The sequence below is a fragment of the Ciconia boyciana genome, chromosome 22 (assembly GCF_034638445.1).
Source record: "Ciconia boyciana chromosome 22, ASM3463844v1, whole genome shotgun sequence".
In the NCBI taxonomy this organism is placed as follows: Eukaryota; Metazoa; Chordata; class Aves; order Ciconiiformes; family Ciconiidae; genus Ciconia; species Ciconia boyciana.
The window spans coordinates 1,400,491-1,411,937 of record NC_132955.1 but is presented as its reverse complement, the minus strand read 5'-3'; the positions used below and the strand labels follow the sequence as shown (position 1 = coordinate 1,411,937).

The 11,447-nt window shown below is 71.9% G+C and overlaps 1 protein-coding gene across 1 annotated transcript; it reads left to right on the top strand.

Annotated features, from left to right (window-relative positions):
- Positions 1-4,266: 4,266 nt before the first annotated feature.
- Positions 4,267-11,143, top strand: RAPGEFL1 (Rap guanine nucleotide exchange factor like 1). The gene is made up of 15 exons (XM_072885802.1): positions 4,267-4,774; positions 7,108-7,186; positions 7,645-7,795; positions 7,869-7,966; positions 8,270-8,382; positions 8,560-8,727; positions 8,814-8,911; positions 9,058-9,180; positions 9,267-9,445; positions 9,524-9,614; positions 9,711-9,761; positions 10,021-10,108; positions 10,202-10,266; positions 10,596-10,650; positions 10,897-11,143. The coding sequence occupies exons 1-15, from the start codon at positions 4,354-4,356 to the stop codon at positions 11,019-11,021; spliced, it is 1,905 nt and encodes a 634-aa protein (XP_072741903.1). The 5' UTR covers positions 4,267-4,353; the 3' UTR covers positions 11,022-11,143.
- Positions 11,144-11,447: the final 304 nt, after the last annotated feature.

The window sequence follows — 11,447 nt, the reverse complement described above, 5'->3', positions numbered from 1 at the left end:
TTTTGAATTTGTTTGTCTGGCTAACCGGAACGTAACATCCCCTGCCCCCCGTGGAGACAGCTGATAAGTTAATTCTTCATTTCAATTCTCTTTTTAAATTAGCAAGTTTATTTCTGCCATTGTTTAAGCATAGGAAGGGCAGCTGAGCGATAGGAGTCTGTCAGGAGCGCGCTGGCCGTGCAGTCACTGCTTAATTTAGAAGCTCCTCCCGTTTCTTTTTCCGAACAAGCCCTGTTGGTAACTGGTGTTTCTGTCCATGTGCGTGCGAGCTCTCCGCTCGCATCAGATAGGAATCCGCGTGCACGAGCACGGGGCGACCCTCTTCCCCGCTGCCGCAAGCGCACCTTGCAGAGCAGGGGGAGATTTCCACCCGCCTCCTGCACCTCTGCCAAATCAGCGGCAGAGAGGGAGGTTTACGGGCGTCCAGGCACCGCGATGGTGCCAGAACAGCCCTGCCAGCAGACAAACCAGCTAGACAGGGCAAGCAGAGGAGTGATTTGCTCCTACTGCTTGGGTGTTGCTGCTGTGGAAGTGGAAGGAGGTGGTGTAACCCGCCCCGACGCATCCAGCCCGGGCTCCCGTCCCCGGGAGGAAGCGCCTCGGCCCTGCGCCTGCCACCACGTAAACCGGCGTTCCCCCGGGGACCTCGGCGGGCTCGTTTCCCCCGTTAGGATTCGGAGGCCGATCCGCAGCGGCGACTGGCACCGCAGCGCCGAGCGTGCCAAGCCGGGCCCGGCTGGCTTGCCTGCGCCGCAGCGCTGCGCCGCCTCTCTGCAGCACGCATCCCACCGGCACCGTGGCAGGCGGAGCAGCTCCGGCTCCCAGTCACGCTCGGGCTTGGCCGTATCCTCGCAGCCGTTTGCAAATTGCATTAGGAAACTTGGCAAGGCAGGCTGCCAATTCCTGCCGCGCGCCCCGAGCACGTGCTGGGGCAGCGTGGGGAGGTGCCAGCTGCTGGCGCGGGCCGCTCGGCGAGAGGGGGAACGTTGCCGCTCCAAGCAAGCGGCCTCTTGGCCTCAGAGTCCCCATCTGCGGCGAGGGAGGGGTGCCCAGCGGCCCACCTGCCCCCTCCCTGCTCGAGATCTTCTGGTGCATGCCCGGCTCTCAGCAGAAGTACCTTCTTTGTTTGTTGTTTGTAACTCGATGACCTTTTGTACCTAATTTCAGACGTCAAAGCGACATTTTAAAATCCCTTCATGTTTGAAATGTAACTGTTTCTCTGCCTTAAGGCTGAAATGCATCGCTAACATATCAAAGTCCTGGACCTTACAACACTGTGATGGGGTTTTGGTTTTGTTTATTTGGATTCCTTTCCCTTAGGAGTGCACATTTGTAACCAGCATTGTATCGGCACGCAGATGAGAATACCTTTTAGAAAGCAGCCAGCTCTCTGTCTCTCTTTCCTCGGGCTGAGACCTGCAGGGACAGCGTGCACCTGCGCTGCCCCGGGAGGACCGGTGTCCCTTCCACCGCGCTGCCGGTAAGCTCGGCCGCAGGCCGGGAGCTGCTCTCCCATTTCCAGGAGCTCCTGGTGGGACTGGAAGAGCGGCTCCTCTGCAGCTGGTGCCAGCCGCCCTCGCCTCCGCACCGGCATCCCCCGGGAGCCGCTGCCGCCCGTCCCCAGCCCAGCTCTGCCCCGGTAGCGGGGCTCGGCGCAGGAGCGAGCCCCCTCCTCTCCCCGCAGCCTCGCTCGCTCGCGGGGGAAGGAACAACTGGTGTGTAGGTGGTGTGGGAGCTGCTGCCTGCGCGCTTCTGTGCCGCGCTGCCTCCCTCCGCCTCGGCACCGCTGCCGCAGCCTCCCCCTGGCCCACGGCCCGGCTTTCCACGGGAAACAGGGTGGTGGGTGACGCGTACCCCGCTCCCGCACCCTCCCGGTACGCCCTGATCGCAGGGGTATCGAGGCAGCGCCGCAGCGGGGTCTGCCCTGCGCAGCCGGCCCCGGGCTGGCCACGGTTTGCCTGCGGAGGGGAAAGGCTGAGGCAGGGCCTGCCACTGCCGTGGTGGGAGGGTGGCTGGGAGGGCAGAGGGACCTCCGCTGCCCCCCTTTGCATCCCCCCCCAGCCCCTTTCCTCCGTTCCCTGCAGCTCTCCCCAGCTCCTGCCCTCGCTGCCGGCAGCAGGGTCGGGGTCCCAGCGCCCGTCTGGCAGCAGAGGCAGGAGAGATCAACCTGCTGCCCCTTCCCTCAGCGGCACCCCTGCCTCAGTTTCCCTCCCTGGCGGAGGGCTCAGAGCCGAGCCTGGTCCAGGGGCCAGCTCAGACCATCACAGGGGCCTCGCAGAGAAGCTGCCGGGTGAGAAGAGAAGCCCCTCGAGCAGGGGCTCTCCCCTTCCCCGAATGCCGAGATCCCCTCTCCCAGCGCTGCAGCCGGGAAGTGGGTGAAGGCGCTGGCTCGGGGAGGGATTTTTCCCTCGGTGTAATTTTTCCCTCCTACACAAGGTCTGTTTTGAGCAGCGCCTGGAGGCTTCGCACCCCCCGCTCGGCTGCCGGGGCGGGAGAACGCAACGCGGCTGCAAATGGAGGCGCAGGCTTTGGGAGGGAAGCGCCTGCTCCAGATCCCAGCTCGTTAAGAGAAATAACAGCAAATTAATTAAGCTAATACCTCGCTCTGCGCCAGCAGTGCCCCCATCCGTGCCGAGCCGGGGGAGAGGAGCTGGGCCGAGCCCACAGGCCCGGGTCTGGGGCATGTTTCCCGAGAGTGAGCACGGCCCTCGGCACAGCACGATGCTCCGTGTCCCTCCTGCCCGCACGGCCCGGCTGCAGCCCCGCCGCCGCCAGCTCCTATGGCCTCGCCGTGCCTCAGTTTCCCCTCCTGCCTCCTCCGGCCTCTGCTGTCGGGAGAAGCCCCTCTCCATGCAGCCACAGCCTGGCCAGCGGGCGCCGCTCGCACCCGGGGCCGGGCACCCTCGTCCGGGGCAGAGGGAACGGGGGAGCTCAGCTGGGTGGGAGCATTTCGGGGTCTCAGGTGGGATGGTGGGGGGTCTGAGTGCTGGGGCCTGGCGGGGCGGGTGGAGGTGCCATGGGGCAGAGGAGGGCTGTGCCGTGCCGTGCCATCCCACCAGGGCCCTGTGCAGCCGGGGATGGGGACGTGGGGACGTGTTTTTGCTGCTTTTCCGCGGCCGCACGGATGGAGTTGCCAAGCAACTGCCGGGTGGAGGCGAAGTGGGAACAAAGCGGGAGCAGCCGGGACCCCCATCCCTCCGTCCCTCCCCAAACCCCTGGGTCTGCCCGCCCAGGCACGGCGGGGGCTGCGGGGTCACCCGCCGCGTCCCCCCCGGCCATCGCTGCCGTCCCACCCTGGGGCTGCGGAGGCGAACCCTGGAGCGAACCCTGGGCGACGGCGATTGTGGGGGCACACGGGGTCTGTCCCCCCGTTGCCGTCGCCACCGTTGCCACGCCCGGAGGGGTGCAGAGCGGGTCCCGCACCCGGCGCCTCCCCAGCTGCTCGCAGCAGGGCCCGGGGCTGCGGGGCCTGGGCAGGGTGGGTGCTCGGCACCCAGCGGGCAGGGGGCATGGCGGCTCTGCCCCGGGCGGGCGCCACGTCCCACCCTGCCCTGCCCCGGCACCTGCCCCGGCTTGCCAGCCCGGCAGGGCCTGTTCCCGGCCTGGCAGGCAGCGCGGGGGGCAGGCAGCTGCCCCGACCTGCCCGGCCCTGCCTGCAGGGTGGCCCCGGCCCCGGGGGGTGCCCGCACCGGAGTGGGGGGTCCTGCACCCACCCCCGGCCTTTTCCCACGCTGCGATGGGGTGCAGAGAGCTGGGCTGGGGGGCGCCGGGGCTGGGTCACCCCACGCCTGAGGACGTGTCCCCCGCGGAGGGGACACCGGGGAGGGGACACCATGGCGGGCTGCGCTCCCCCTGCCCGGCCGTGCGGCGGCGGGGGGGTGCGGGGGCTCTGCCAGTGTGTCCCCCGTGCGTGACCGATGGCGTGTGGCCGTGTCCCCGGTGTGACGGTGCTGCGGGGGGCAGGGGACCGGGGTGTGCACCGCATCACCTGTGCGGGGCTCCGGGGGGGCGCGACGGCGTCCCGCTGTGCGAGCGTCGCTGCTGCGGCTGCACCCCGGTGTCACCGCATCCCCGGGACGGGTCCGCCCCGGCCCCCGCGCTCCGGTGCCGTTCCCGGTGCGGGGGCGGGCAGGTGCCGGGGGCGGCGGCGGGGCGGGGCGGCGGGGCGGGCGCTGGCGGCGGCTCCGCGGGCCGCGGCGGGGCGCAGCGCGCAGCAGGCGCGGGGCGGGCGGGGAGCGGCGCCGGGGCCCGAGCCCGACCCGAGCCGAGCGGAGCCGCCCCGCCGCCGCCGCCGCCGCCGCCGCCGCCGCCCATGGCCCCCTGAGCCGCCGCCGCCGCCGCGCCCGGGCGGCCATGAAGCCGCTGGAGAAGTTGCTGAAGAAGCCGGGCTCGCACCTGCCCGCCCGCCCCGCTGCCGCACCGGGACTGGGACCGGGGCAGGGATCGGGACCGGGGCCGCGGCGGCAGAGCCTGTCGCGCCCGCCCGCCTCCCCCGAGGAGCCGGCGGGGCCGGCGGGGCCGCAGCCGGGGGGCGAGGGCCGCTGGCTGGAGCTGCGGCCGCCCGAGGCGCCGCTCCGCTCCCCCGAGGAGCCGTCCCCGGGCGGCGACCGCGACCGGGACCGGGAGCCGCCGAGCCCCGAGCCGCCGCCCGCCGCCCGCTGCTGCTGCGGCTGCGGCTGCGCCCCCGCCGCGCCCGCGCCCCCCGAGCGGCTCCTGGCCGCGCTCCTCGAGCGGCTGCCGGCGGGCGGCGCGCACGGCCGCGGCTGCGGAGCAGGTACCGCGGGTCGGGGCTGGCGGGGCGGCCGCGGCGGGACCCCCGGGAGCGCGGCCGGGGGGGGTGGAGGGGCCGCGGGCACCGGCGCGGGAGGCTGCGGGGGTGCCCGGTGCGGGGGAGCGCGGGGGCCGCGGCCGGGCGCTGCCACGGGGGATGCTGGGGTGATGCGGCGGGGGGGGCGGTCCGGGGGTGTCTGACCGGCGCCCGGCCGGCCGCTGCCCGGGGGGATGCGCCGAGGGAGGCCGGGGCGGGGAGAGGCCGGGTGCCCGGCGGGGCGGGTGCCCGGTCGGGGTGGCAAGGTCAGGCGGGGTCGCCAGCGGCCTGGGGTGCCCGTGGCAGTGGGGCGGGCAGAGGCGTTGCGGGGTGGGCAGGGGTCCCACGGGGCATCGCTGCCTGGCCCCGTGCTGCGGCAGGCAGAGGGGCTGGGCGGGGGTCGGGGGGGACGGGGGCTCTGCGGCAGCACCAGGCCTGGCGGAGGCCGAGGTTGGCCGGGCACCCGCTGCCACCGCACCGCGCAGAGCCACCAGCCTCCCGGTTAATCTTTAACGTTTTCCCGGTGCTAAAATTATCCCCGACGGGAGCCGCAGCGGAGGAGCGGGGGGGGCCGGGCGGACGCCCCTTCCCTCCGGCACAGGCTTCCCGGTGCCCGCGATGCCGTCCCGCTGCGGCTCCCCGAGCCAAGGTGCCGGGGTGGTTTTGGGTGCGCGGAGCTGGGTGGGAGCCAGGCTGGGCGCAGGCGGGCTGGGAGCGCTCCCACGCCGTGGGGATCCCCGCTCTGGCCGACCCCGCTCGGCTGCCGGGGTGCGGGGCTGGGGGTCCCCGGGGGGCAGTGGGGCACCCCAGCCCAGCGCCAGCCCCGTGCCCCAGGGATGCCCGGGGCGGGGTGGGGCTCTTCGACACGAGGGAGCCTTTTGGGTAGGAGCGAGATGGGACTGGCAGCACCAGGCCCTGCCTGCACCAACACGCTGCCCGGCCCAGCCCTGCGGTGCCCAGGCTGGCGGAGAGCCGGGGGGGGGGAGGGGGGGCAGGAGCCGGCGTGGGGGTCCGAGGGCTCCCGCCGGCCATGCTCCCCCAGCGTGGGAAAGCCGTCCCTGCGGCTCTGGGGGATGGTGTGGGTGCTGCAGAGGGATGGGGAAACTGAGGCAGGGCTGGAGGGGACTGCGGCCTGTGGAGGAGGCGGGAGGTGGTGGTGTTTGACTCCTTCTGCCCCCCAGGCAGAGCCCGGGAGGGGGCTGTGCCCAGGGCAGGGAGGGCTGGGGGAGCTGGGGGCCGTGTACCTGCCCTGGGGGCACCCCCCACGCTGCCGGAGCCCCTGCCCGCCCCGACACGGGTGCAGGACGCTGGATGTGGGGCACAGGCCCTGCAGCGCTGGGGGGGCCCGTGGGTCCAGCCCGTGCCCCAGACTGCTGCGTCCCGCTTTCGGTGGCAGCTCATCCCCCGCGGGCGCTGTGCCCCGGTGCGCTGGTGCTGGGGGAGCCGCAGCCCTGGCTCAGCACAGATCCGTGGCCGGGTTAATGGGTTTGGGCCTGGGGGGCGGCCAGGGGGACGCTCGGCACAGCCCCTTCTGCGGGCGCAGGTCCTGTGGGCCTCTGTGGGTGCACCAGGGTCCCCGGTACAGCCACGGCGTCCCTGGCGCACGTGGGCACAGCCCCCTGGGCACCCGTCTGGCCGGGGACCCGCTCAGGGCTCAGTGTCGAGGGTTGCTCCGGGGCTGGGCGAGGGAGCTGTGCCTCGTCCAAAGGTCACGGCGGTGGCTGGGTGCTGGCGCTGACGGGCCCTGCCGCCGGTATTGGCCCCTCGGCTCACCCAGCCGTGCCGTGCCGTGCCAAAACACCCTCCCCAGCGCCGGTGCGCCTGCGGTGGCCCAGAGAGCCCCACTGCAGGCACCGGCTCCCCCGGCACCGGCGCAGCGAGCCCTGAGCGTGGCTGCCCAAATAGTTGCTGCTGCCACCTGCCCTCACTGCCTGCCTCAGTGTCCCCATTGCCTTGAGCCGTGTCCCGGTTTGGCCGCAGCCGGGCTCTCGCCAGGGCCGGCGGGCGTGCCGGGGCATCGCGGCTCATGGCCTGCCCTGCTGGCGCCTCTGCCCCTGTGCCACGCTCCTCCCGGGACCCGGCTGCCCCGCGGGGCTGGGAGCGGGTCCGTGAGTCAGCAGCGGGCGCGGGGGGGGTTCGGCGTGGGGCTTGGCGTGGGGTTCAGCGTCTCCTGGTGTCACCCTGGGAATTAGCATCGCTCCCCTCGGCCGCCTGCTCCACCGGGCGCGGGGCCTCCGGGGGGTGTCGGTGTGGGGGCTGTGTGGGGTGGGGTGCCCACGCCTGCCCCCCATCTCCCCCAGAGTCGCTGCTGGACGACATCGTGCTCACGCACTCGCTCTTCCTGCCCACCGAGCGCTTCCTGCAGCAGCTGCACCAGCAATATCCTTGGGGGGCACGAGGGGCAGCGGGTGGGCGTGGGGAGGGCGTTGGGGTGCCACGGGGGTGCAATGGGGGGGGGCCGGAGGTGGGGCAGGGGGAGGGCACGAGGGTGGCACGAGGACGAACGTGAGGGTGCAACCAGGAGGGCGTCAAGGTGGGCACGAGGGTGGGCACGAGAGTGCCATGGGGGGGGCACAAGGGTGGGCGTGGGGTTGCAAGGAGGAGGGCATGAGGAGGGCGGCAGGGTGCCACGGGGGGGGCACAGGGGAGCAGCAAGGAGGGAACTGGGGTGCCGTAAGGGTGGGCACGTGGGTGCCGTGAGGAGGGCAGGGGTTTGGGCACAAGGCGGGCAGCGGGGTGTCGCCAGGGTGGGCACGAAGATGCTCACCGGGGGCACAGTGGGTGCCCGCGGGTGGCCGGGGTCTCTCCTTGCCGTGGCACCTCCTTGACGGTGCCACCTTCGTGCTGGCAGCGGGCAGCCCCCCGCCGCGCTGGGAGGAGGGGGCCGGGCTGCGGCGCAAGCGGGCAGTGCTGGCTGTGCTGCTGCACTTCCTCGAGACCTACAAGGGGCTGCTGCAAGAGGAGGAGAGCGCCGGGAAGGTGATCAAGGTGGGTGTTCCCCCCCCCGCGACCCTCCCAGGGCCCCGCAGCCCCCCGGCCTGAGCCCCTCTCCCCCCCCCAGGAGCTCTACCTGCTCATCATGAAGGACACGTCCCTCTACCACGACTTGGAGGATGAGATCCTCAAGCTGCACCAGCTCGTGGAGACCGTGGAGCTCAAGTGAGTGGGGGGACAGGGGGTCCCCAGGGAGGGCGGGGGGTCCCGGGGGCAGGGCAGGAGGTCCCCAGAGGGGACGGGACGCCCTGGGGGTCAGGGGGTCCCCGGGAGGGACAAGGAGTTGCGGTCCTTGGGGATGCCCAGCAGCCGGGGTGGTCATCAGCGGCCCTTTGGTAACGAGCAAGGACCCGGGCAGGGGGCTCTGGCCCCCTGCTCTGGCAGAGCACCCTGGCAGGGCTCGGGGTGCAGCACCCAAGGGTGCTGGCCATGCTGGGACCCCTGCCTGACCCCGCGCCGGTGCTGCAGGGTGGCCGACGAGACACCCCCACCAAACAAGCAGGTGAAGCCGCTGTTCAGGCACTTCCGCCGCATCGACTCGTGCCTGCAGACGCGGGTGGCTTTCCGCGGCTCCGACGAGAGTGAGTGACCGCGGCCGGGTGCCAGCTGCTGGGGTCCCCTCCCTGGCCCGCCGCGACCTGCCAAGGGGCTGTGCCTGCTCCGTGCCTCAGTTTCCCCAGTCGGGGCTCCGGCGTGCCCTGGGGAGGTGTGCGGGGTCCGGTGCAGCCCTGACACCCCCCCTCCCCCCTTCTCCCCAGTCTTCTGCCGCGTGTACATGCCCGACCACTCGTACGTCACCATCCGCAGCCGTCTCTCGGCCTCGGTGCAGGACATCCTGGCCTCCGTCACCGAGAAGCTGCAGTACTCGGAGGAGCAGAGCACCCGCGAAGACGCCCTCATCCTCGTCACCATGGCCTCGTCCGGAGGTGCCCACGGAGCCGGGGGGGGTGTGGGTGTGGGCAGGGGCGGGGGTCCGGCCGGTGCTGACCCCCTGCCTGCGCTCTGCCCGCAGAGAAAGCGGTCCTGCAGCCCAGCGAGGAGTGCGTCTTCACCACCCTGGGCATCAACAGCCACCTCTTTGCCTGCACCAGGGACACCTTCGACTCCCTGGTGAGCGCCGTGCCCCCGGGGACCCCCCCGCCTGCCCAGCCCCGGCGCCGCGGGCACTCCCTGGGCGGAAAGAAGGGGGACCCTCCTGCGGGACCCCCATGGCCCAGCATCCGCCCGAGCGTCCCTGTGCCCACGTCCCCTCGCAGGTGCCGCTGCCCGAGGAGATCCAGGTGGTCCCGGGGGACACGGAGATCCACCGCGCAGAGCCGGAGGAGATCGCCAACCACCTCACCGCCTTCCACTGGGAGCTCTTCCGCTGCATCCACGAGGTGGGGAGGGTGGCCGGGGGGGTGCGGGGGGCTGCGCCGTGGCGGGGGGGACCCTGACAACGTCCGCGTTCCCCCCACGCCGGCAGCTGGAGTTCGTGGACTACGTGTTCCACGGGGAGCGGGGTCGGCGGGAGACGGCCAACCTGGAGCTGCTGCTGCAGCGGTGCAGCGAGGTGCAGCACTGGGTGGGCACCGAGCTGCTGCTCTGCGAGTCGCTGGGCAAGCGCGCCCACCTCCTCAAGAAGCTCATCAAGATCGCCGCCATGTGAGTGCGGGGCCGGGGGGTGTGGGGGGGGGTCGTGGGGGGGTCCCCTGCCCGCCTCTCACCCTCTCTCCCCCCTAGATGCAAGCAGAACCAGGACATGCTCTCCTTCTACGCCGTCATCATCGGGCTCAACAATGCCGCCATCAGCCGCCTGCGCCTCACCTGGGAGGTAAGGGGACGTGGGGTGCCCTGGACACCCCCCCCCCGGGTGCTCCCTCACCCCCCCAGGGCTCATGGTCCTTCCCCCCCGGGGCTTGTCTTGCAGAAGCTCCCGGGGAAATTCAAGAACCTGTTTCGGAAGTTCGAGAACCTGACGGTGAGAGGGTGTTGGGGGAGCCCCCGTGCCCCCCACGGGGTATTTCGGGAGCTGGTGGGCAGGGGACGTTCCCATGCTGTCCCCGGGGTGTCCTCCCCCGTCCGTCCCCCCCCTCCCCCCCGGCCACCAGCAATGGCCACGGTCCTGTGCCTCCGGCAGCCAGCGTGGCAGGGGGGTCTGGGCCAGGCCGGGCAGGGTGCTGGCACCCATGGGGAGCTGCCCCTTCCCCCCCAGCCCTGACCCCCCTACCCCTCCCCAGGACCCCTGCAGGAACCACAAGACCTACCGGGAGGTGCTGGCCAAGATGAAACCCCCCCTCATCCCCTTCGTGCCGCTCATCCTCAAAGGTGAGGGGGGCACGGGGGCTGCCTGCGCCCCACGGTTGGCTGGGGTCCCACTGCCACCCCATGGGACCCCCCTCACCCCCCGCTTGCCCCCAGATCTGACCTTCCTGCACGAAGGCAGCAAGACCCTCCTGGACGGGCTGGTCAACGTGGAGAAACTGGTGGGTGCCCCCTCACTGGGGGGCTGCTGGGATGGGGGGGACGTGGCCAAGGGACCCCCCGGGGTGAGACCAGGGAAGGGGGAGCCCACCAAGGGGCTGGCACCCTCCTGTCCTTGCAGTGGGGTGGAGGGGGTCTGGGGGGTGCAGAATAGGATCCCTGGGGGAGCAGGGTCCCTGGTGATGGGGACGCCTCGGGGTGTGCAGCAGGGTCCCGGAGGCGGGGGGGGACAGTCCCCAAGGTCCTGGGGGGAAGGTGGTCCCTGGGGGGGGGGGGGGCGGGCAGGGTGCGGTGGGAGCGAGGGCTGACGGTGGGGTGCTCCCTGCCCCAGCACTGCATCGCCGAGAAAGTGAGGACCATCCGCAAGTACCGGAGCCGCCCGCTCTGTGAGTACGGCGGGGGGCCGGGACCCCACAGCCCCGGTTGGGTGGGGGGCGAGGGGCCAGCGGGATACGGGGGGTGGGGGTGGGGGTGTCGACCCCATGGCAGGGGACGGAGGGGTGGGGGCAAGTGCAGGGTCCCGCACCCCCGGCGCCGGCCCTGTGGGATGGGGACGTGTCTGGACCCACATCCCCATCATCCCCACCCCGGGGGCTGCATGGTCCCGGCCCCCCCGGCACTGACCCCCCCAGGCCTGGAGCTGGAGGCCTCCCCCAGCCAGCTGCAGACCAAGGCCTACGTGCGGCAGCTGCGGGTCATCGACAACCAGAACCTGCTCTTCGAGCTCTCCTACAAGCTGGAGCCCGGCAGCCAGTGAGGGCCAGGGGGCCCCCCCCCCCCCGGGACCCCCCCCCCCCAGCACTGACGCACTTTGGCCAGGGGCCCCGGCCTCGCAGCTGGGTGCTGCCCCCCCGCTCTTGGCACCGCGGGGGGGGCGGGTTTGGGGACCCCGGGCGCATCCCCCCCCTCCCCCCCCTTCCCCCTGGCACCCCGCTGCCCCCCCCTTCCCCTGGCTGGGGTGCAGGGGCCCGTGTCGTCCTCCCCCCCCCCGGGGTGCCCTGCTGGGCCCCCTCTATTTTTGTACGTGCCCCCTCCGCCCCTGTCCCCCTCCCCTCCCCCGACGTGTATATTTTGTACCGAGCCGCCGTCCGGAATTGTACATTTATTTTTTAAAAAAAAGGAGGAAAAAGAAAAGGGAAAAAAAAAAAAAAAAAAAAAAAAAAGCCCGGGGGGGCGGGGGGCG

Excerpts from the sequence above, each read along its gene's own strand:
- RAPGEFL1 (XM_072885802.1), top strand. The coding sequence starts at position 4,354 with ATGAAGCCGCTGGAGAAGTTGCTGAAGAAGCCGGGCTCGCACCTGCCC. Across the intron at positions 7,187-7,644 it reads CTGCAGCAGCTGCACCAGCA|CTTCGTGCTGGCAGCGGGCA; the intron begins ATATCCTTGGGG and ends TGACGGTGCCAC. Across the intron at positions 9,181-9,266 it reads TCTTCCGCTGCATCCACGAG|CTGGAGTTCGTGGACTACGT; the intron begins GTGGGGAGGGTG and ends CCACGCCGGCAG.